Consider the following 25,458-nt stretch of genomic DNA (forward strand, 5'->3'; position numbering starts at 1 on the left):
TGGTTTTCGGGTTATTCGGTCCGGGTTACCCGAATAAGGGCTTATTCGATCCAAAAGGACCAAACCGAATATGAAAAGTCACATTTTTTTCCCTTGCACGATTGCTTATTCGGTATTGTGTTCTATCGATCGTTACCCAAAATACCCACGGAATACACCAAAAAAATCAATGAAATATATATTCGATCATCCAGTAACGTATTACACCAAATCAACAGTAGCGTATTACACCAAATCGATGACATTGCTCTTTGAACTATTGAGGTTTTTCTCATCCTTGCAAGTTGCGTTTGCTGCCCTTGCGAGTTGCGATAACCTGGAATCTTTGATCGATCATCATTGGTTCAAAGTTCAAAGTCCATTCACGATAAGAAAAAAAATCGACCCTTGTGTCTGAAGAAAAAAACGGCCCTTGCGATAACCTGGAATATTTGGATGTTTAATGTTTAGTGTTTAATATGTTGCTTAGTAACTATATCTTAAGATTGCGGTGGTTGGATTTTACATTTTATATATCAATAATAGTTAATTCGTGTTTATCATAAACTACAAAATTCATACAAAATACAATATTTATAATCACATTGTAAATGTTATTTGGATTATTTGGGTTATTTGGCTCCTTAATCATCTTGTACAAGTTATTTGGGTTATTCGGGTCGGAACCGAACCAAATCGAATAATACCCAAACCGAATCGAACTCGTATTGCTTATTTGGTTCGGTTTTCGGTTCATACAGTTATCCTTATTCGGTTTTCGGTTTATTTGGGTTCGGGTCGGTTCGATTCGGTTCCGACCCGAATAACATCCCTAAGTTAATGTGTGAACTTGTTTGATAAATCAACAACAAGAGGCTAATTGAATTGATAATTTGATTAACCATTACAAGTCTTATTTAACCCGAATAAATAACCTAGAGAATTAATTAATTTAGACAACTGACCACTGCTTGAATGATTTTATTTTCTAAGGATTAGCGTAGCGAATGTGAATCTAATCACCTGAATTGGTAGCCAATAAAAGATTAATCCATTGCACTATTGCCATTAAATCAATCATGGGATCAATTGAGTCGAACCTGAACATAAGCCCCTTTAGATATTGAATTTAGTTGGTCTTTGCTTGCTTAGTTGTTAGTTAGTTATTTAGTTTAACTGTTAGTAAGTTTCTAGTATTGTAAAACTAGAGAAAAACCCTCTTTTGTTATTTGTTATTTTGTTTTTAGATACTTTTAGTAATTAGTTTAATTGTCGTTCCCTGAGTTTGATACCCTGCTTACTAGATCTATACCACCGATTGACGGGTCCACTGCCTTTTGTGTGATTAATTTATAATTTAGAAGTAGGAATAAAACTAGTTGGTTAAATACACATCAAGTTTTTGACGTCGTTGTCGGGGAACGGTTCTAAATTTAAATTGATTACTATTGTTATCGATCCTTTGTGTGAGATTTCTCTTGCACAAAGTTACTGCTTTTAGTAGATTTAGGATTATAATTTAATTTCAGTTTTTAGCTTTTAGGAAGTTTGTTTAAAATTTTTGTTGTTTTTGCATTGAACTCGCCGTGTCCCTACAACCAGACTCGACGAGTCCATCGCTGAACAACTATTTTCGTTTCTAATTTTTATTTTTGTTCCTTTTACGCGTTTTTCTTGTTTTGTTTGCAAGCATTACATGACCAGAGGATCCAACACACCCTGGTTCCTCCATTTGAAGACCCAAAATCCGCTTTAAGGAAAAATAAAGGCAAGGAGGTAGAAGGCTCTATACACTGACGAAATCACCATTTAAGAGCTTGAAAACGGTTTTTGGGAAGAAAAAGAACAAGAAGGTAGGAGAGACTAACAATCAAAAGAGCAAGTTATAGAATATTGAAGATAATCCAAAAGAGGCCGAATTCAACTACAACTCCGAATCCGAAACCGAGGAAGAGAGCAACTCTGAAGATGAACCAATTAACCCCATGGCTAACATTGATGAAGTTCCCATGGGAGAATGGAAGAAGAGAATACATAACGATATCGTCTCGGGACTTGTGCAACTCACAATTCCCGCAACTGCCACCTTTGAGCTTAAAGGTCACATACTTGCTCAACTAAAGGAGATTCCCTTCTACGGAAAAGATCACGAAGATTCCTATAAACACTTGGATAAGGTCAACGATGTAGCTGATTATTTTAATGTTTCAAATGTGCCTCGCGAGACCCAATTGCTTCGTATGCTTCCAGTTACATTCAAAGGTGCTGCAAAGGATTGGCTCAAATCATTACCTCCAAGATCTATCATTATATGGGCTAAAATGAAGGAAGAGTTCATTGATCAAGTTTGTCCCCCTCAAAGATAGCCAAATTGAAGAAAGCCATTGCCAATTTTGAACAACAAGCTGGAGAATCCTTATACGAGGTATGGGAAAGATACAAGGGCTTACTAAGGAATTTCCCACATCACGATCTTAATAGCCAACAAGAACTATCTATCTTTTATGATGGAGTAAATGTGACTGCAAGGTAGCTTCTTGACTCGCAAGGACCGCTCACAAAGAATCCACCCCCGGTGATCAAGGAATTAATTGAGGAATTCTCTAAACACTCTAGAGAATATCATAACCCAAGGAATGAAGTAATTCGGGGGGTGGTGAACACTGTTAGCGATAGCATGGCGGCAATGATGGCTAAACTAGATAGTTTAGATCGGAGGATGACTAAGATGGATCAAACAATCCATGTTATTCGGGTTGGATGTGAAAATTGTAACAGACCTCATCTTACTAAAGATTGTGATTTGGATGAGAATGGAAACAAGAAAGCTCAAGTATTCTATTCAAGTGGCGATAGATTTGATGATAATTGGTGGAAACCCAAGAAGTAATGGCTCTCGTATGATGAGTACAAAAAGGCAAAGGATGAGAAATACAAGCAAAAAGAACGGGGTTTCTATCAAAAGGAGGAAACGGTTATGGAAAAGAGAGCTGATTTAGAGGAGATGTTCACAAGGTTTATAGTTGCATCTGAGAAGAGGCACAATGATACCGAAATTGAATTGAAGGAGCAACGAGTAATGCTTAAAGATCATCAAGCTATGATGAAAGATCAACAAAATTTGCTTAGGAATCAGCAAGCCTCCATTCATAACATTGAAAAACAGATAGTTCAGCTTGCACAACAAATCAATCAAAGAACACTCGGTGAACTTCCCAACAATACCGAAAAAATTCAAAATTTGCGCATCTAAATGTGATAACTACTAATTCTAACAAAATTTTCACTCCTCTGACCTCTATTCAGAAGAAACCCAATAAGGAGCAAACAGAAGAGACAGATGAATAGAAATCGAGCAAACCCGACTCGACTCGCCGAGTCGGCATCACGGACTCGACAAGTCCGAGGTCTGATGATAAAAAATTGTTCTCTTTTGAAACCTTACAAGCACCCTTTGCCATTTCCAATTCGAGCCATACCAGATGAGCAGATTCAGCGGTATAGAAGATTTATGGAGCAAGTGAGGACCCTCCAAGTGAACATTCCATTTGTTGAAACGATACTTCAAACGCCTAAGTATGAAACTTTGCATAAAAACCTCTTCATTACTAGACAAAATATGGAAGAAGTTGCTGAAGTATTGCTGAATGAACTGCCAGAAAAGAGGGGTGATCCGGGAAGCATTTCCATTCCTTGTCAATTCGGGAACATAATTTCTACTCATGCGTTAACCGATTCGGGTGCAAGTATTAATCTAATGCCATATTCTTTATTCAAGAAGCTAATTTTACCGGAGCCAAAGCCGATTCGTATGAAGATCCATCTAGCCGATAAGACAATAATATATCCAAAAGGAGTGTGCGAAGATCTTCTCATCAAAGTCGGTAAATTTGTGTTTCCCGTGGACTTTGTAGTGATTGACATGGAAGAAGACCCTAATGGTGCGTTTGGTACAAAGAAATGGAATTGTAGCAGAGAATGGAAATGCAGAGAAATGGAATTAAGTTGAGGAAAACGAATTGATTCCAATGTTTGGTACAACAGAAAATTCATCAGAGAAATATACTTGAGAATCAATTCTCTTGTTTGGTTGTAATAAACAATGAAATGGAAATTAAATTTTTACCATGTTTATTTTTAAACAACATTTTTTATAATTAATCAATCAACATAATAATAGTAAGCTTACAAAACAAGAACAAGGGATTACATAGATGATACATGTCCGAGCCAAATTGATTTTTATGCCCTTGTTAAATGTATCTAATGAAAAGAATGCAAAACTAATGAAAAGGGATTACATAGATGATACAAGTATGGAAGTCTTGAACACTTTGCTGAAACAAACACCAGCAACACACCAAACTACCAGGATCTTCAAACCAACACCAGGTGCGAAAATGTATAAAATATGAGAAACATAAAAAACTACCAGGGTGTACAAAGAATGGCGTGAAAGCTGAATTAAACAACACCCAAAAAGCAATATCCCTTTGAAGCAAAATCTCAACAGGTAGTATGTAGACCCAAGGGTAAAAAGGTCATATCTTGAAAAACTTAAGCCGCCATGTTTGTTTTCTTTAACTTTGACTTTTTGAGGGATGGATAACAATTTTAGTTTAGTTAATTACTTACAGTGGAATAGTTCTTTGTTAACTTTGTTCGTTGATAGGATGAAGACCAAACGAAAAGTCAAATTAATGTGAAGTTTCCAAAAAAAACCGGCTCCAGTTTCGCACAGCAAGCTAAAATCGAATTAATATGAACGTAAGCAAAGATACTTGATTCAATTACGCAAATCAATAATTGCAAGCACAACATGAATTAAACTTAAATTGAGATTCAATAAAGTGATTAATAGATCAAATTGGACATTTGTTGAAAATCAACCAAAAAGAAGAAACAAAAAACGAGATTTTGGCAGGGAAAAGTGTATGATACCTGTATGTAAGGTGGGAACCGAAGACGGAAGAGAAGAACTAGGCCGATTCATAAACGATCACATGAGATACCCAAATAACGATTATTAGAAGCTTGATTAGAACTTGGGATGCAGTTGGTAGGGCTCGAAGTCGGGGCTTCTTACTTCTCCGCCTTTTTTTCTATTTCTCAGACAGTTGGCTTTTCTTTTTCTCACCTTTTCTCTATTATTTATAGAGAATTATTTTGATGGAAATGGAATTGATTCTCTTCTATTTCTATCCATATTTAATACAAACCAAACAAGAGAAATGGAATTGATTCCATTTCTCTCCTCCAAATTATCTCTACCAAACACCCCCTAAAGTTCCAATCATTCTTGGGAGGCCATTTTTGAATACTGCTTGTGCAATAGCAGATGTGTGTGAATCTGCACTAACACTAAGGGTAGGGAACAATTCAGTGGTGTTTAAAGCAGAAAAGGAGAAAAGGATGAAGGGATGAAAAACGAAGAAGTTTCCTTAGTAGATTTGGATGATGAAGTGTTAGAAAGAGTGTTTGCGCTTTTACAAGAAGAAAATCCAAACAAATTTATGTTACCTTTCGGAGGGAATTTCGATACTAGAGAATATTTAAAGGAGATAGAAAGGTTGCTAGAGGAAGCTGGCTCAAAAGAAACAATAAAAATTATGGAAACCTCACCAACTCGCCGAGTAGCATCGACTGACTCGACGAGTCCAATCGAGAACCTCAAAAATCGTGAAGATCTTGTCTTGCTACTTACAATTTCCCTTTCTGGCCTTAACATGCACACTTCTCCTGATCCTCTGGACAGTCCAATAGAAGATACTGAAATTGTTGAAAATTTGAACTTCCAATACGCACAATTGGCTTACCTTGACACGATGATAAAAGAAGAAGCAATTCAACTTGACAAGAGGGTAAGTTTGGGAGAAAAGGAGAATTCAAGGGCTTGGGATGATGATGTGAATAACTCATCCATTGAGTCACTCATGGCCAATCGAGAGATCGAGTCAAATACAATCAAAAGAACCAAACCTCGAGCCCGAGTTTCTACTAATTATGAAGTATTTGCATTTGAACCACCGGATTCTTTAGAAGGTGACGAATGTAAGGAGGACTCCTTAATATCAAGTGATGATGAAGTGGCAACTATACGGGAAATCGAGATTGACAAAGAAGGAGTACAAAAGATGGGTCCAAAGAATGGCGTGAAGAATAAGAAGGTTGTGAAATGGATCAGTTATGCAATAGAAGAAGATAGTACAAGGAAAAGGAAAGAAGACTTAAGACGGGCATATAAAATAATGATACATGCTTACAAGACAAAGTTTAAACAACAAAAGATTAAGCGTGAATTACCGATGGAGGAGAACGAAGAAACGTAGAGCGGGAAGGAGTCCAGCTAACGACTCCTCAAAAAGAAGCGCTTAATGGGAGGCAACCCGTCACTAGAGTTTGCTTTCTTTTACCCTTTTCTTTAGTTTTAATTATTTTCGTTTTTAGGAATTATCTATTTTCATCTTATTAATTGTCCAAAATGACTACTTGAGGGCAATCATGGTCTAAGTGTGGGGTGGGTTGGATATATTTCTAAAGGAATAAAAAAATTATATCAAATTTATAAAAATATATATCAATTTTTCAAAACTAATGAGTGACTCGGCGAGTTGGGTGACTTACTCGACGAGTTAACTCGAAAGCCGGAATCGCAAAATCGCGACCAAACTCGCCGATTCGGACCCTGACTCGAAGAGTCGGTTTGTTTTTACTGAAACTTTTTTAATGTTTACATATATGTTAAATTAGGGTTTTTTACCCTAATTGGTAACCATTCCTAATTCAGCCAGCCGACACTCAAGGTGCACCTCCCTCTCTCTCCCTCTCTTTCTCCCTATCTCTCTCAAGCGAGAAAGGAACATGTTTTCACGGGGCCAAAGCTCAAGAGGAAGCCAAGGGGATTTCCCTTGGTTGAATTTTCCACAAATCGAGTCCAAATCTACGATGACAAAGTGGAAGAAGAAGCTTGCAGAAATCCAAAAAAAGGAGATTTGTGTTCCCAATGCGATTAATTGGGAATGGCTGGGGAAAGTTTGTTACGAAGAGGAGTTGGTGCCTTATTTAGTCAAGACGTTTGTGCATAATGGGGTGTCTATCATGTGTGATGGATGGAGTCGCATCTTTCGTATCCAGGAGTCGGTCTATCAAGAGTTGTGCTTGGAATTTTTCTCCACAATACATTTCTAGGGTGGGGACGATTACTATAACCTCAAGAATACTACTTTTTGTCTTGGGGGAGAGGATCGCCATTGCTCTATGGTGGAATTAGCTTGGAGGTTGGGAATTTATGACCTACAATTGATCTACACTGATGTATTTCGTACTTTTTTGGAACATTGCCACAAAGTATTCCCGGATGGTGTCACAAGCACAAGTTGGTGGAACACTATTGTGGGGACGATTACTATAACCCCGAGAATATTACTTTTGTCTTGGGGGCGAGGTTCGCCATTGCTCTATGATGGAATTAGCTTGGAGGTTGGGAATTTATGACCTAAAATTGATCTACACGGATGCATTTCGTACTTTTTTGGAGCATTGCAACAAAGTATTCCCGGATGGTGTCACAAGCACAAGTTGGTGGAACACTATTGCCAGCAAAGTTTACATTCCCAAATCGGCTCAATAGGGGAGCATACGATCACCTACGCATCACCTTATTCACCGCCTTATTTCAAACACCATCAAGCAAAGAAAAGATGATGACAAGGTTTCTAACCTTAATGTTTTTTTATCTTTGGAGCATCATTACACCCAACACCTTTTGCAACAGTCCATGGTGCGTGGCTTCATACTTAGCTGAAGGGGCGGTCAAGGACCGCAAAACTTCAAAATTTAATGGTGGCATGTTTGTGACACGTTTAGCCTACTCTTATGGGTTTATGACTCGTGGCGCTTGGAACTTAATGACAATGGTTCTGACCCCTCCCTTTAATCTTATTCTTTTTCGAAGGGCTATAATTATTGAGGATTATGGAGGGGGACACTATGCTATTCCAGATGATGATGCTGTGATTGGACCCGAGGAGTCGGGTAGGATAGGAAGGCAAAGACGCGGGCAAGCACCTCCCGATCCACCGATGATTCCGGTGGAGGATGAAATACCCCCGAAATGGTTTAATGTTAAAGGAAGACAATATCAAGATGATTTGGGAAGGGGCGTGGATTTTGCCAATCGGTCCTTTATCCAAATGTTTAACCAATTCAACATCCAACATGTGGACGGGGGCCAATATCCTTATATATCAACTTGGGAGGAGAGGATGAACGCAAGGCAAAGCAGAGCCGGTGGGAGCGGGGCAATGCATGATGATGATGAGGAAGAAGATGAAGACTGATTTGTTTTTTTATTTGTGTTTTGTGTTGAACAATTTGTTTTTTAGTTGTTTGTTGGAACTTCTAGTAATTAGGATTTTAATTTCTCATGGGTTGTTTAGTGTCTTTTCAGAATTTGAAAATGGGTTGCCTACAAAGAGCCTGGAGAGTAATAGGAGTTTCGAGTCTAGGCGGAAGCGAGAGTGAAGTTCAAGTATCGAGTCCGATAATGAGGAGCATTCAAATAAGTTTAATTACTTAAGAAAGATAGTAGATTTAATATAATTATGAAGTGGTTGAGATTTATCAAAAAGACTTGGAGCATAAAACAGTTTTTTTTTCACCTAGCTACTCACTTGCCGAGTGCATCTACTGACTCGACGATTCCAAGCGTAAACACACAAATTCTGCACTTTCACGACTCAACTCGGCGAGTTTGATTACTTACTCGACGAGTGTTTATGAATTTCATCTCTTAGCTTCAGGATTGACGATTATATTCCCACAACAATTGGTTTTTATCAAGAAGATTTATTTCTGGAGATTTCTAAGAGTTTTTTCCAGCATTTTTGGAGTTGTTGCTACACGAGACTTGACACCCAATACATGGATGAACTATTCGCATGTCGAAAGTCAAATGAAGATGGAGCTTTAAATGAATAAGATCAACCTCACAACTACTATCACAGAGGAGTTTGTTCCAATTCCCCCTTTGTTTTATTGTTCTTTATCATGCATAATATGCAATGAGGACATTGCTTAATTTAAGTGTGGGGTAGGGGGTTGTAGGAATGACAACGGGGCGGGTTCGGGGCAGGTCATAGTTTTCCAAACCCGACACGATATCTTTCGGGTATCTTATCGGGGCGCCCCATTGGGTTTCGGGTTTTTCCGTCGGGTTTCGGGTATTTTATCGGGTTTACAATAATTCATAACGAAATATTTATTCCGTTTTAAGGTACCCCAATATCTTATAAAAATACATGTTCTACTATCTCTTTTAAATTAAGAATATGATGCATCACTTTAATAAAAAAAACATGACGTTATATTAAAGAGTATTTGGTTTAAGTTTAGTATAATACGTCAAAACATAAAAAAATGATCATTAACACTAGATCGTTAATAACTAAAACGATATTTCATAATAAGTATTTTATCTTTAAATGCATGCAATTAACATTATAAGGTTTCGAACATATATATATATATATATATATATATATATATATATATATATATATATATATATATATATATATATAATCGGGCGGGGCGAGGGTAACCCACTCCCTGCCCCGAACCCGATAAAAACTCATTACCCGACCCAAAATGATCGGGTTTCGGGTTTCCCCGTCGGGTTCGGGCTGTTTTGCCAACCCTAGGGGGTTGGTTTATTACATTAGTTAAAATGTGAAAATTTTGAAATTTTTGCATTAGAAATGTTAGGATTAAATTAGAAAATTTTGGTAAACAATTAGGATTTCATGCTAAGTATTGTGTTTAATGATTCTATGAGAACTCAAATGTTTAGTTGAGCCTATACGTTATAATGCATTTGTGGCCTCCTTTATTCTAGTGAAATCATGGGAAAAAAACACAATCTCGCTTAGTTTGAGGGATGCAATATGTTTAGCATCGTGTACTTGAAATATATCCAAGAAAATTATTATCTTTAACCAATAAGGGTGGAAGTTGAGCGCCCCTGGTTAAGCATGTAGGAATTGAGTGAAAAAAAAGTGAGTTACATGTGAAAAAAAAAAGAATTACAATAAAAAGTTGTTAGAATTTTTGGAGCTATCAAGAATAAAGTGTGAAGATCGAAGATCAAAATCCCAAAAGTTCAAAAGTTGAAGATACCAAAAAAAAATCAAAAGATGGTGAATTCGAGGAAATTAAAGTCAAAATTATCAAAGAAGTGAAGAATTACAAAGAGCTCCATAGTGGTATCAAAAAGTTGTATTTTTCTAGATTATGTATTCTTGGGTTGTTTGACCAAAAATACCTTGAGGTTAAGAAATTTTTTGGGGGATGGATTCGAAGGGATGCATAAAATGAACATTGTTCGGAAGAAGTGGACGAGTGTTTATGAAGATTGTAAGTATTTAGAATTGAGGGGATCCTTAGGAAAAATTTAGACACAAATGCATGCGTTGCGGTCTTGGCATAATGGTTGGGTTCGATTGGGATTGTCTTATGTGATGCTAGTATGTTTAAAATCCAGTTTTGCTTGGGGAAAGCAAAAGTCAAGTGTGGGGTATTTTGATTTGTGCATGTTTAGCTCTATATTTAGTATATATTTTTATCATTTATTAGCTAATTAATTGCATATTATGGATAAAAGGTACTTAATTATGTTTGAATTATAATTTCAGTCCAAAAGAAGTGCTCGGAAGCAAAAGGAAGCAGGAGCGGCTATCGGGAAGCTTTGGAGTGAACAAAAGAAGAAAGGATCAAAAAACACAAAGGGCTCGGCGAGTAGGGATGTCTACTCGATGAGTTCCCACGAAGATTCGCGAAGCAAAAGAGTCATTGACTTGTCGTGCACTGGAATTTAATGAGGGACTCGACGAGTCGGTCTTGGACTCGACGAGTGGAGTAGAATCTATAAAAGAAACCCTCCAGATCGATAGACGAGACTTCTGAGAACCCTAAGAGGACGAGTTGCGATTCATAACGAATAAAGGCACCTGGAAGAGTGAAGATTCAACCCAATTCAAGTTTTGAAGGACAACTAAGGCATACTTTGATTTCTCTTAACTAGATCTAGTACTTAAACCATGTTTATGTTATTGAAATTCATTTTTGAGTTTTCTACTGATTTAATCATGAGCTAAACTTGCTAGCTTATGTTTGGGTAAGATAATTTTGAGACTATGGTTTGATTAATGGTAGAATTAACTTTTAATTGGTGATTTTGTTAGATTAAGCTTGTTAAAGATCCTTATGCATTAACAATAACTATTTTATGTTAATAGAAAAGCAGTTAGATTGCATGAACATCTCTTAATTGTTTACCTCATGTGATTTATGTGAACACTTTATTATGTGTCTAGGATTGGTGAATGTGAAGCTAGGATTAATTAGAGAATGGGTAAGTTAATGCGTGAACTTGTTTGATAAACCAACAACAAGAGGCTAATTGAATTGATAATTTGATTAACCATTACAAGTCTTATTTAACCCGAATAAATAACCCATAGAATTAATTAATTTAGACATTTGGTCACTGCTTGAATTAGTTTATTTTCTAAGGATTAGCATAGTGAATGTGAATCTAATCACTTGAACAGAATCCCCTTTAGATATTGAATTTAGTTGGTCTTTGCTTGCTTAGTTGTTAGTTAGTTATTTAGTTTAACTGTTAGTAAGTTTCTATTATTGTAAAACTAGAGAAAACCCCTCTTTTATTATTTGTTATTTTGTTTTTAGATAATTTTAGTAATTAGTTTAATTGTCGTTCCCTGATTTCGATACCCTGCTTGCTAGATCTATACCACCAATTGACAGGTCCACTGCCTTTTGTGTGATTAATTTATAATTTAAAAGTAGGAATAAAACTAGTTGGTTAAACACACATCAATTTTAACCTAAAAGGACCCTGCTATTATTAGAAATATTACCAATAGTTAATAACATTGGACACTATTCCAATAGTCTCCCACTTGGACAAGTCTCCAATAATCAATAGAGAGTTAGCCATCCAATGCAACTACCGAACTCTTGATCTAATCAAGATTCAGCCCTTAGACAAATGATCAACTATCCCTTCATTCTATGATATATGTATGAATTCGAGATATGGATAATGGTCAATATCAAGAATTCAAGATTATGTTTCTCGATATAGATTTGTGATGACTGCATCTGACTACTAAGTTGAACACATCAATTCCAGTCATGGCTCGGCTAAGCACTTTAGATGTCAGCACCAAATCATCGAGGGGCCCATAGATATCGCTTCTCCTATTAAGGTAGAAGGAACGAATAAACTTCTACTACATAGTTTCTGTCTATTTCATCATGTCATACATGGACATACCCTTTATAACTACCAGTTACGATTAGTGTTGTAGTAGTCCAATGCATAACGGAATCATAAAGCAAAACCCCACATGTACCTAGGTTTGAAGAATAGAAGATATTATTGTCTTAGAATTACTCGTGACTAAATCCATGAAGTAATATCTAAGTGTGGTTTGGTCCAATACTTAAATCTCTATTAAGTACTCATGAGTGTTAGCGCAATCTCTATGTTATGTCCAATCAATATGGACAATCCACTAATACTCATGACAATCTTGAATCACTACCTACTTCCAAAAGTATGATCGACTGTGGACATTTGAGTAAATCAATACTCGGGAAGTGGGTTCCAAACATGAAAAAGTGAGAACACAGTGATAGGTTAATTGAAATGACTGAAATCCATCATATATAAAGATCACCACTTAATAATCGCCAAATAAAATTAAAACTTATACTGCTTAAAGTTCTCGGGTTTTAAAACAAACCAAACTAAGAGTTTTTAAGCCAATTCACTTGCAAATCTAATGCCTCTTGACTTTGTTTGACTACCAGACTTGGTAAATGACATCGGCTTAGGAATGGATCGATAGGATTATCTTTCGATATGCCATATTAACTATGACGTCTTCATATTTGACTCACTATCAAAAGTGTTGGTACTTACCGAGTATGTGAGCTTGTATGACTTGGGATCCGTACTCGAGGTAAGTTCACCCAAAGTCACAAGAAACTTCATAAGGACGATCAATGATTTAATTTCAACAAAGATGTCACTAATGAATCTCTTTCAGCTACATTGTCTTCTTTGCAATTTAACCAACCGCAACATACTCTAAGTTTGCAAAATCCATTATGGTGTAATACTTGGTACTCTTCCAACCTAAAACTTTACCATTCAGAGAAGCATGAAATTCGACTGCAAACGGAAACGTCTTTATTAGTATGGAACTTATCATCAATGTAACTCTTACAGTGATCTCTTCTATACTATCAAGATCATATCTTCTGTCCTCCAAGGACACTTAAGAATGTTCTTGATCTTGATTCATTGATTCTTGCCAAAATTGAACTAATTGGTACACGTTATGACATATATGATCGATCCCATAGCAGAAGCATGTGGGACACAAATCATTTTCTTTAGCTCAATATTAGAACCAGGACATTAACATTGCTCAATGTCATGCTATATTGTAATAAGCCTAAACTCCTTTTCGAGTTTCCTCAACATTCCATGTACTTTGGCTTAATCCAATGAATCACTTTGATCTATCTCCATAGATCCTTACTATGCATGTGTCTTGCATCTCCCATGTATATCATAGCGAAACAGTTCTCATACCAAGCCAAGCTTTTACACCTGCCAAAATAGATCATGAAACTCTTTCACAATCATTTAGATGATCGATAAAGTTTAGACTAAGATTCTCACTATGAGTGTCTCATCCTATTGCCCAATTTATTCTTAACTTCGCTATATGAGAGCTCTGAACACCTCAAAGGTTCCAGACTCACATTCATACGAAGTTGGTCTCACTATGTATCATGGTTAATCTGAACGGTCCATTAGTGTGAACTAATTCCAATAGATACTCACATCACCCAGTGACACATTCATCATCTATCTTGATAAACAAGATTTGCATTTATCATAAGACTCGAGGTCAAATGATATCCAAAATCTGATCCAACTGGATACTTGGTAATGCATTTCTCATTTATGTATCCAATACTATGATTCCACAAATACATTTCACCCAAACATTTGGATGTATTTGAATAAGTACTTATTATGATCAACCTGAACGATCCATTAGTTGAACTAACATCAATAGATATTCACAATAATACACCTTATTCAAATGTTCGAATCAATTTTGAACTATTGCTACTAGACTAGACTCATAGATTTCATGACTTTCTTTTAACATGTCAGAATGATCCACATTTAAATAAGTCAGAACTATCTCATGAATCATAGTATAAACTATTTCAATTATAATACCATAGACTAATTAATTATTAACCATAATAATTAATAAACCAATTTCTCCTTTATTTATTCTACTCAAATTAGGTCTTGAGGGCAACCAAAAAGGACCCTGCTATTATTAGAAATATTACCAATAGTTAATGACCTTGGACACTATTCCAACATAATGAGGAAAACTCACCTCACAAGTAGCTTTAGATGATAATGTCAAACTCCTCCAAATACAACTCCAACTCAAACACCTACATCTACTAATGATCCACTTCCAAAAATTCTCAAATTACTAAAAATACCCCCAAAAGTCAAAATGGTCAACCCTTGGTCAAAGTTAAAGTCAACGATCAAGATCAACAGTCCATGTTGACCCAACTCGTTGAGTGTAGCTCACTAACTCGTTGAGTCCTTCCAAAACTCGAGAAATCGTGAAAACCCTAGTTGACTCGCCGAGTTTTCAAACAATCGTCGAGTCTATAGTGGGCCATCTGAAATCTTACTCAGAAATCATGGTTTAGCGTACAGTCGGGTATGCCCCACATACTCTGATAATTTGGTCTTGGCGTTGTTTGGGCCTTGGGTTGGGCCATATTCTTGAAGCTTGTTGATTTGGGCCATAGTGGGCCATCTGCAATCATGGTTTTAGGCCAAGGAGATGTTTGGGCTTTAAGGTAAGGCCGATTAAAATGATTTTGGCCCAATTTGGAAAATTAGGCCATAAGTGGGCCACTATTAAGCTTTGAAATATTATTTAGCTTTGGGCCTTAGTGGTTTGTGGTTTTGGACCTTAGTTATGGATCAAGATAGGCTAGGGGTAAAATAGTCATTTTACCTAAAGTATGGATTATTGGTATGGTTTGGAACCCACGTTTTGATTGGGTGTTATTTTCTCTGATAGCTTGGGGAGTCGTCAGGGCAGCAACTAGGGTTTTCTGATGTGAGATTCAACTTTCGAGGTGAGTTTTCCTCCATGGGTTTAGCGGGTTAAGGTACCAATGTCGGCCCTTGTTGATATGTTAGGATGCTAGGAGTCTACGTGATCCTTGCATGTGTTATGTACTACTATGCGTACCGAGCGGGGCTCGATGCTAGACGAGGCCCGAGGGTTGGAATATATGTTGTTGTTTATGATTTATATATGTGTTACCAAGATTATATGATATTGATTGTATGTGTATAGTGGGTGAGGGCCAATGATAGACGAGCCATTAGAATAACAGATCTGTATATCGAGTGAGACTCGATGTCAGGCGAGGTCCGAGGTCGGGAGGAGGCCCAATATGTGATTATCTATGTATGGTATGGGGTAGCTTGGGAACTCACTAAGCTTTGTGCTTGCTGTTTTTAGTAGGGTTGTGCATGGGTAGGTTTGGGTCGGTTTTGGACCCAAACCCAGCCCAACCCATAAATGGTCGGTTTCTAATTTTCCGAACCCAATAGGATCGGTTTCTGGTCGGTTCGGTTTCTTGGGTTTTGAGGTCGGTTTGGGTGGTTTTTCGGTTTCTTGGGTTCAACCCATACATTCATGGGTTCTGGGTTTTAACCCATTTTCCATAAATGAAGCAACAAGTTAAATACTTCAAAAAACACAAAATTTAAGTTAAATACTTCAAAAAGCATGAGTCTTACAACAAATAGTCTATTACAGGTTACAACCAAAACCCGAAATAGTTTATTACAACCAAAAAACAATCAATAATGGGACGGTTTCTCAGGTTGGATGGCTCGGTTTCTTGGGGCAGTTTGTCAGTTTTAAGAATAGGTTGGTTTATCGGGTTGGATGGGTCGATTTCTGGGTAAAAACCGAAACCAAACCCGATTTTTCGGTTTTTTAAAAATTCAAACCCTAACCGTTGGTTTTGCTTCGGTTTCGGTTTCATCGGTTTTAGTCGGTTTCTCAGTTTCTTGGTTGCTCACCCCTAGTTTTCAGTTATGTTTCAGGTACTTCCGGTTGCAAGGGGAAGAGCTCGGGTTGACTACATCGTACACATGATTGGGATTCCGCTTATGATGTTTTACTCTGATTTTATGACAATTGATACATTGGTTTTTATTTGAAATGTTTGGATGATTTTGAAAATACTATTTTATCTATTATTAGAAAAAAAGAAATTGGGACCATATTTTGGGATTTTACAACGTGTGGAAAGAATCATTGCATTCTTGCTTAATTTTTCGCTAGTTTTGGCAAATATTAAACACCTTGTATTAAACTTAAAATATGTGTCGTGTCGAAACAATAAACGGGTTGAGAACTTGACTCTGACCTGACCCCTTTAATTATCGTGTTATGTCATGTCATGTCACCAATTTTATTTTACCGTCGAGTATTGTCGGGTTTTAGGTTTGGATGGACCTTGAAAATTGTGTTGTCATATGATGTTGAAACACTAAACATAGTAGGAATGTATAGACCAAAAGGAAAATGTAAAAATTGGAAAAATAATAGTTAGGAGACAAATTACCACATTCATTGTAAAGATTAGAGGACAAAATTGAAATAGTAGAAGTTAAGGAGGAAGAAGGGCGAGTTCATGGGGAGTAGGTAGTGTCGAGAGACTGTATAGTTTGTGAGAAAACAAAAAATAAAATATTAACCTAGATGAGTAACCTGTTTCCGAATTGTAAAGAGAAATTATTAGAAAGTTTCAATATTTTCAGGAAAGTTACAGTTAGTCCCAATATTTTTTTAAACATAAAAGTCCTGATTATTTCATTTTAGTTCAAATTTATAAAAAAAAAATCACTTTTTCTTTTAGCATGAAATGACATATTATCGTGTTTGTACAAATAATCGGAGATTTTTATGTTAAAAAAATCTTGAAATGAAAGTGTAATTTTTCTGAAAACATTGAGATTTTTCTAACAATTTCCTATTATAAAATAACTAAACCCATAATTTTATTTATTTATTTACATATAGTTTTGGTTTTGAATCTTCTAAGACTATCTAAAGAATTCACAAAAAGATTAGATATTAAAAAAAAAAAAAAAAAAAAAGAAACTTGAGTTAAACTTTTTAACCGTAAACTTATGCATTTTTTTTTGGAAAAAAAATATATTTGATTTGATTATTATTATTATTATTATTATTATTATTATTATTATTATTATTATTATTTGGTTTTGAGTCTTTTAGGACTATCCAAAGAATTCACAAAAAGATTAGATATTCAAAAAAATAAAAACTTGAGTTAAACTTTTTAACCATAAACTTAAGCATTTAATATTTATAATGGGTTAAAATATTTGATTTGATTTGATTATTATTATTATTATTTCGTTTTAGTGTCTTCTAAGAATATCTAAAGAATTCACAAAAAGATTAGATATTTAAAAAAATAAAAGCTTGAGTTAAACTTTTTAACCATAAACTTACGTATTTAATATTCATAAATCCATAAATGGGTTAAAATATTTGATTTGATTATTATTATTATTATTATTATTATTATTATTATTATTATTATTATTATTTGGTTTTGAGTCTATCTAAAGAATTCATAAAAAAATTAGATATTAAAATAAGAAAAGCTTGAGTTAAACTTTTTAACCATAAACTTACGCATTTAATATCCATAAATCCATAAATGAGTTAAAATATTTGATTTGATTTGATTATTATTATTATATAATTATATTAATAGAGTGTTCATGGTTTTTGTTACATAAATCAGTATACTTTTTTCTTTCTATTTTTTTGCTTCGACCCATCCGATCGCTCCACGTTGCGCACAAGTGAGACGAGATTCATTCAGGTATGCCATTCTTAAATCGCAAAATTAGGGTTCTTCATTTCAGTTTATAAGTCATTCGGTCGATGAATCTATAATTCACGTCAAACATATGTTTCTATACTTTTCATAACGAGGGCAATTCTCTAATCACTACTTCTGAATTCTGATATGGTTATTTCCAAAACGTAGTTGATCTCGTCATTAATTTTATGCGTGCTTTCTTCTTTCCAGAAATAGTTGCATAATCGGTAAACGTTCAGATTCAGGTAATGCTGTGCAATTTCCGATTCTATCCTGATTTGATACAGAGGGAACAATAACCACCAATTTCATAAATAACCACACATTTTGCAAAAATCCCTTTAGTTTTGCGAAATTACTTTATGATCATTCCAACGAATTTCGACTATTTCTGAGAAAATTCCTTTTGCAAAATCAATGTAACGTCACCCATGAGAATGGGGTAAGGGGTAGATTGCATATATTTACCTTACAAATTACTCGCAGAATCGATTACTTGATGCATCCATCTCCAGAAACAAGTAAAAAAAGAGCAATTGAAGAGCTTAGCGACTCTCAGGATGACCATCATCCAACCACCATTACTCGTCAAAGAAGAGGGAACCGTGGCAATATGGTAAATCAAGCTAAGAAGTTGAACTCTGATAAAGTTCATAGTTACCTAGAGTAAGCTAAACTCTTATTTTTATTTATGTATTTTTCAATAACCAATAGTATTTACTTCCATTAACTTTTTTAATTAATCATAACAAACAACAATCATTAGAATGGCTCATTCCATTCCCTCAAGACAACCAAACATGATAATGGTCCATTCCATTCCTTTATGATTCCATTCCATCATACTAAACAAATCCTTAATTTTACGTGTTTTTGTATATCATGTAGGAATTTATGGCTCAGCATTCCAGAGGATAAAAAGAGTTCATTCACACATCTTGATCCATTGTGGTATACTTTGTACTCTAGTGACTCCAACAAAGAAAAGGTGTTGAATTGGATCAAGAAAAAAGACATATTTTCTAGAAAATATGTGGTTTTTCCCATTGTTCAGTGGTGAGTAATCCTTCAAAATTAAAACACATCAATTTTAGCATATTCTCTTATGTTTTTTATTGGAAAGTGGATGATATAAACAGAATGTGATTTTGTCAGGGGTCATTGGAGTGTGTTGATATTTTGTCACTTTGGTGAAAGCTTAGGCTCAAAATTCAAAACTCCATGCATTTTATTGCTGGATTCACTAGCAAAAGCTGATCATTCCAAGCAACTGGAACCTGTAATAAGAAAGTAATGTTTGATTTTGTAATTTTATACTCATCTTTTTTTTTTAATGTTTCTAGGGTTTGTTTGGTTCATTAGTTATGGTGGAATTGGAATTCGAGATTCCATTCCATTCCTACCAACAAAACTCATGACAGATTGCTGACTTTGGCCATGTCAGATTTGTTTCTGATATCTACAGGAATTTAGAGAGGACAGAGGATAAAAAATTGTTGCTTAAAATGCCATTTTTAGTTCCTAAGGTGACTTGATAGAATTTCTTGATTTTTTAAAAAATTTGATTTATTGAATGATAATATTAAAAAAAAAAAAGAGTTTTGAATTATCAGGTTCCACAACAGAGAGATAATCAGGAATGTGGTTTTTTTGCTCTTTATTATATAAAGCTTTTTGTTGAGAATGCTCCTGAAAGTTTTTGCATATCCAATGGGTACCCTTATTTTGTAAGTTCCTTTTGCCACTTTTTTTTTTTTTGCTTGAAAATACATAAGGGTATGTTTGGTATATATGATGGAATGGAATCACAAAGGAATGGAATGAGACATTCCATTCTATGATCATGTTTGGTTGGCTTGTAGAACGGAATGAAATTTCTATAGACAATACAATGTGTAATTTTTAACTTTATTTTCTACGTTGTTTTAATTGTAGTTAAGAATATTTTATTTACAAAAAAATGTAATGGAAGGTTATTCAACCCCAAATAAGCTATAAAAATAATAAAAACTAAAAAATAACTTTTACACCATATTCCAAATGTCTCTAAAACACCGTTTTACACACTTAATTATATCAAGAAATTTTATAGGTTATAAAATTTTCTTTTCTACAATTTTGACTCGAGTTTTTAAATTTTGTTATGAATTTTTGGTCCAAACATTTTTTTTTTTACAAATTTGCTAACTTTTTCTACAAGTTTGTTTTTACATGTTTTTAAAACTAAGTTCTTTTTACAAAATAACTATTTATACAACCTCTTTTATAACTTTCTTTTTTACAAATTAGTTTTCACAAAAGGACTTGTATTACAACTTTTGTTTTACATATTTGTTTTTCTGCATGTAAGGTTGTGAAAAACATGTAAAAGTTTCTTTTTTACATATTCGTTTTTATGCATGTTTTGTATGATTTTTTCTTTTTCAATAAATTAGTTTTTTTTTTTTTAATTTTTAATTTTTTACAAATTCATTTTCTAACTTTCTTGCATATCCATTTTCATATATGTAAGGCTGTAAAAAATCGTTTTGTTTTTATATATTTGTAAAAAAACTGAAGTTGTAGAAAAAATTAAGGCAAAAAGTTGTAAAAAGTATTTTTATAAAAAAAAAAAAACAATTTCTGTACGACCGAATTTATTAAAAAAAAACTAAGTTGTAAAAAACAAAAGTTCTAATATACATTTGAATGAACCAACTAATAATCTTTTGAGTGTTTGATTTTGATTTTAGATTTTGTTTCGTTTTGTATGTTTATGTGTTTGTAGATGAAGAAAGACTGGTTTAGTTTCGAAGGTTTTGATGAGTTTTGCAAAACTCTTGATTCTTCTCACAAATAGTTGGACTAGTTCTGTATAGACATTTTTTTTTTTACTTTTCTATGAAAAAAAGAGATGAACCAGCAAAGCCTATATCAAAATTGAGCATGTTTGTCTTCATTGGTGAAGGAATGAAGAACAAATTCAGTATTTGATTTCCCTTGATTGAAGGAAATTTCAGTGTTTGAAAATGAAAAACTAAACCCCTAATATGCAAAAAGTATTGATTTAACAAGTAACCTCAGTATTTGATGTTTAACATACAAAAATGCAGTGGTTTTGACATAAAACAAGGTAAAATAATTTTATAATGTAACCATATCGACATGCAAGATCAAAGATTAAAGTTGACTTGCCATTTTTTTTCTCTAAAAATACATAAAAAATTAGAAACAAAACACTAATTAATTAAGACAAATCTTCATAAATAGTCCATGTGGTTTTCTAGAATATCATGTTAAGTCCTTAATTTTTTTGGTCTAATGAATTGTCTATGTGGTTTAAAAACTTTTTATAGATAGTCATTTTGGCTAGCTCGTTTAGTTTTGATTTGTTAACTCACAACACATGTTAGACATGTGAGGGCAAAATCATTTTTGACAAACCAAATGGATCATTTATGAAGATTTGTCTACAATTAATTTTGACCTCTGATTTTATAACGACATATGATTGGATCATCCAACAATTTCATGTGTTTCCATGACAGTCGTTGTTGTAGCGTCTAAAGATCACCACACATAAACATTGCACATAAACACCACCATCACATGGTATAATAACATTTTGCAACAATAAGACGATTCAACAAAATTGCCTGAAAAATGTATGTTTTGATCGAGCAGATTCCAAAAGGTTGTAACTACTGATCTTGCAACTATTTTCTTATGAGAACAACATCCTCATATTTCCATTATCTACACTTTCATACACAATATTCTTGTGTGTTTGAATCACATACAATGTGTATAGTTTTGAAACAGTAAATCCAATAAAGTGTAACATCCTAAATTTCAAACCAAAAATTTTATTTTTAATTAAAAGCATTCATCCTAGTTCCATTCCCAAAAGATAAACAAATAATCATTTGTTCCAGTTTGACAACCATAATCAAAATCAGAGTAATAAAATATAGTGAAATTAAATGTATAGATTTCTCAAAAAATATCCAAAGATGTTATGCAATCAAACCACGTACTACCCATTGCTACTAGAGCAACTTGTAACATTTAAACTTTAACAAGTAAACATAAAGCTTAATGGGCTCTCCAAAATACCACGTACTCATGTGAATGTTATGATGTCATCATAGTCGTACGCTGCTTCTGTTGCTACATTACCACCACAGTCTTTCCTGCTCATGCAACTGTTATGGTACAACCATAGTTTTTCATACAATTATATGGTACCGCCATAATCTTTCATGCAAATTCATAAAGATAATATAGCATACCATGAAACCTAGTATCCTACATAGTATCATGAGTAATTAAGTGTCTTAATGGATAAAGTTTCGAACTTTATCCATATAAATGGCTCAAATAATCCTAATATATAACCCTAACTTAAAAGTGTACATGGCTCAAGTGGAATCCATTTGTAGACACTTTCCTATTCTCAAATGACCTCAAAATAACTTATATCCATTCCACGATTCTGGAGTTGCTCAAACTAAAAAAAAAACATCAAGTATAAAAAGGACCAAACGTGGCCGATACAAAACCAAAGTCTAGACCTAAGCATGTATTTGAATAAAACAAAGAACTTTATGACCTCCAAAGATCCAGAAGCACAAGAAAAGGATGGATCTTTAATGAATCAAACCCCCAAGCCCCACCAAGGTCTAAAAATCACACTAAATAAAAGCACCAGATCATACCTTCGATTCTTGGGGTCTAGTTTCTATCGGTGGCTCGAATTGATGAACATCATGACCAGAAACTAAGAAAATTATCCTAACCATCACAAGAGACGGAATCAATAACGTATTTACTTAAAAACTCTTGGTTCGAGGCTTTGAGCAACAAAGATAAAAAAAAATGATAGTCTTGAAGCTTTGTTCTTGCCATTTTGAACCAAAATTAGCATAAATTTGTTTTGAACAAGTGCGAACTGAAACTTTGCAAGAAAAACATTGTGATTAAAAAGTATCGGATGCACATAATAGTGAAAACAATAGGCACATAACATATATAAACCTAAATCACCAAATCTTCACCAAACTTACAATTATTTGATGGTAAAATCAATCAAAACAATACGCATTTAATATAATCAAGAACAAAGATCGAAAGAAGGTTTGTCTGTCTTGTTGACTTATTCAAGCTAACTTCATCAAGCACCCAAGTCATTGAACACTCAATCTAATTTGGGTTTATAAACAATGTTTACCCTCCATAAGACAAAAAAGAAAAAAAAAAGAAACTCAAGTTGATTGTTTGAAAAACCATAGGAATCGTTTTTGAAGATTTGTTATTAATTAATTATGAAGATAGTCATAAAAGTTTAAACTCCCCAAACAGTAGGGGTTTGTTGTAATTTTCGTTTTCCAAGGCCTCGACATTTTTGCTCCTATTTATCTTTGCTATAAATTAGAGTAGGGTTTCACTTCAAGTCTTCGTCTCAGCCGACTGCCGAACTTACGAACGAGGCTGCCATCGGATCTCTCAGAAGAAGGTATGACTGATGAATTAGTGTTCTGTAATTCCTTCTGTTTAATTGATTTCTAATCATATGAAATCAGCATCTGTAGACTTTCAAAACCAGCGCAAACTGTTTACATACTTGACGGATCTGTACGCTCGTCATGATTTTTAATTCTAGATAGTGTGTATAGTCATATTGAGTTCTAACGGTGATTAGGGTTTCGAAAAGTAGTTGCGTAATTGAATGGAAGTTGCAATTCACCAAGTAATTTTGTGTTGCTCTTGTGTCATGATTCGACAGTTTTGATTTTTGATCTTATTGTTAAGATCCGAGTTCATTTAGGTTACGAATTTAACAGGGCTGATAATGTCGTCAATATATTAAAACATTAGAGAAACTTGTTTAGAGACATGATTGTTGGCATCCAATTGCAAATATGAACTAGGATTTGATACAAATACATCGATATGAAATTTTGTTCACATTTTTTATTAGATTGCATATATTTACCATACGAATTATTACTTGCAGAAGAGAATACTCAATCATCCAGAAATGGCACCTACATTCTATGTTGGTTCAGAAGCTGGTCTCAAGAAGCTCGATGAGTACCTTTTAACCCGTAGTTACATCACTGGGTGAGTCAAAATTACCATCTGAAAAACATCTGATTGATTCTTCATTTCTCAATGAAGATTACTTCTCACCATTGTTATCACAGGTACCTAGCTTCAAAGGATGATCTCACTGTTCATGCTGCTTTCACAAAACAACCATCATCCCAATATGTCAATGTATCTCGTTGGTTCAACCACATTGATGCACTTCTAAGAATCTCGTAAGTTCCTAACATCTTAATCCTCATTTTCTTTCACACTTCATTCAGAATCTTTACACATCACACTTCTTTCCAGTGGTGTTTCTGCTGAAGGAAGTGGCGTTACTGTTGAGGGATCTGCTTCTTTCCCTGAAGAAGCCATTGCAACCCCTCCTGTTAATGGAACAAAGGTAAGTAAGTTTCACATAAATTGCTTAATGATTATACATTTGGTTTTGTTGATTTATTCATCTTTTGTATTACATTTATTAGGCTGCAGTTGATGAAGATGATGACAGTGATGTGGATCTTTTTGGTGAGGAAACCGAAGAGGAAAAGAAAGCTGCTGAAGAACGTGCAGCAAAAGCAAAAGCATCTGGAAAGAAGAAAGAATGTGAGTTCAAGATACTTTGTGCTCTCATTTTAATCTTTAATTTTACCATTTAATAGTTTGACTGACTTTGTTTCTGTTTATATTATATGATTATCAGCTGGAAAGTCTTCAGTTTTGATGGATGTGAAACCATGGGATGATGAAACTGACATGAAGAAGCTTGAAGAGGCTGTGAGAAGTGTTCATTTGGATGGCTTGCTTTGGGGTGCATGTATGTTATTCATCTTTTCTTTTTTTTAGTAAAATGGGAAAATGATAGATGATTAATGATATGATTTTGGGAATATTTTTTGTTATGATTGCAGCAAAGCTTGTTCCAGTTGGGTATGGAATCAAGAAGCTTCAGATCATGATGACTATTGTTGATGATTTGGTGTCTGTTGATACACTTATTGAAGAAAGGCTTTGTGAGGAGCCCATTAATGAGTATGTTCAGAGCTGTGATATTGTTGCCTTCAACAAGATCTGTAAGTTTATTGTTTTAATTAGATATCAAATATTGTTTGAAGTTATATGATGATTGATTAATTTGCTAATGTGACTGGTTTTTGTGATTGCAGAGATGTGAGGTCATGGTTTATGATTTTCTTTGATCTATCAAATGGAAAACCATCTATCGGTTTTATCTTTCCAATTTTGATTTTGTTTAGTGACTATGGTTTTTTGTTGGAAGACTCGTTGATTCTGAGAAAGAAATGAAGTTTTTGTTGGATT

At 34.4% G+C, this 25,458-nt stretch overlaps 3 protein-coding genes and 1 non-coding gene across 8 annotated transcripts; 3 read left to right on the forward strand and 1 right to left on the reverse strand.

The window, feature by feature from the left end:
• Positions 1-2,347: 2,347 nt before the first annotated feature.
• On the reverse strand, positions 2,348-2,454 carry LOC145044502 (small nucleolar RNA R71). The gene has a single exon (XR_013681450.1). It is a non-coding gene; the product is annotated as a small nucleolar RNA R71 (small nucleolar RNA).
• Positions 2,455-3,391: 937 nt separating this feature from the next.
• LOC145040007 (uncharacterized) lies at positions 3,392-3,988 on the forward strand. The gene has a single exon (XM_078988001.1). The coding sequence runs from the start codon at positions 3,392-3,394 to the stop codon at positions 3,986-3,988; it is 597 nt and encodes a 198-aa protein (XP_078844127.1).
• A 13,973-nt stretch (positions 3,989-17,961) lies between these two features.
• On the forward strand, positions 17,962-20,975 carry LOC145042567 (Cysteine proteinases superfamily protein). 5 transcript variants are annotated; one of them, XM_078991012.1, is made up of 7 exons: positions 17,993-18,069; positions 18,280-18,314; positions 18,556-18,735; positions 18,958-19,125; positions 19,225-19,359; positions 19,514-19,595; positions 19,683-19,951. In XM_078991012.1, exons 3-7 carry the CDS (start codon positions 18,569-18,571, stop codon positions 19,908-19,910), a joined length of 780 nt encoding a protein of 259 aa, XP_078847138.1. In that variant the 5' UTR covers positions 17,993-18,069; positions 18,280-18,314; positions 18,556-18,568; the 3' UTR covers positions 19,911-19,951. The 5 variants fall into 5 exon arrangements, with proteins under 5 accessions (XP_078847139.1, XP_078847138.1, XP_078847137.1 ...); XM_078991015.1 differs by lacking the exon at positions 17,993-18,069 and adding an exon at positions 20,837-20,975 and having other exon boundaries at positions 18,081-18,314; positions 19,683-19,796; XM_078991013.1 differs by lacking the exon at positions 18,280-18,314 and having other exon boundaries at positions 17,962-18,069.
• A 2,449-nt stretch (positions 20,976-23,424) lies between these two features.
• Positions 23,425-25,458, forward strand: LOC145042569 (elongation factor 1-delta-like). The gene is made up of 8 exons (XM_078991016.1): positions 23,425-23,563; positions 24,065-24,171; positions 24,255-24,371; positions 24,448-24,541; positions 24,624-24,744; positions 24,842-24,955; positions 25,050-25,211; positions 25,305-25,458. Coding segments are annotated over exons 2-8 (693 nt in total). The 5' UTR covers positions 23,425-23,563; positions 24,065-24,088; the 3' UTR covers positions 25,307-25,458.

Source organism: Lactuca saligna, chromosome 4 (genome assembly GCF_052625555.1).
Source record: "Lactuca saligna cultivar CGN05327 chromosome 4, ASM5262555v1, whole genome shotgun sequence".
In the NCBI taxonomy this organism is placed as follows: Eukaryota; Viridiplantae; Streptophyta; class Magnoliopsida; order Asterales; family Asteraceae; genus Lactuca; species Lactuca saligna.

What these genes read in the sequence shown, in the direction of transcription:
- LOC145042567 (XM_078991013.1), top strand. Translation starts at nt 18,569, where the DNA reads ATGCATCCATCTCCAGAAACAAGTAAAAAAAGAGCAATTGAAGAGCTT. An exon ending in AAAGTTCATAGTTACCTAGA is followed by an intron (nt 18,736 to 18,957) that starts GTAAGCTAAACT and finishes TATATCATGTAG; the next exon opens with GAATTTATGGCTCAGCATTC. An exon ending in CTGGAACCTGTAATAAGAAA is followed by an intron (nt 19,360 to 19,513) that starts GTAATGTTTGAT and finishes TGGCCATGTCAG; the next exon opens with ATTTGTTTCTGATATCTACA.
- LOC145040007 (XM_078988001.1), top strand. Translation starts at nt 3,392, where the DNA reads ATGATAAAAAATTGTTCTCTTTTGAAACCTTACAAGCACCCTTTGCCA.
- LOC145042569 (XM_078991016.1), top strand. Translation starts at nt 24,089, where the DNA reads ATGGCACCTACATTCTATGTTGGTTCAGAAGCTGGTCTCAAGAAGCTC. An exon ending in ACCCGTAGTTACATCACTGG is followed by an intron (nt 24,172 to 24,254) that starts GTGAGTCAAAAT and finishes TTGTTATCACAG; the next exon opens with GTACCTAGCTTCAAAGGATG. An exon ending in ATCTGGAAAGAAGAAAGAAT is followed by an intron (nt 24,745 to 24,841) that starts GTGAGTTCAAGA and finishes TATGATTATCAG; the next exon opens with CTGGAAAGTCTTCAGTTTTG.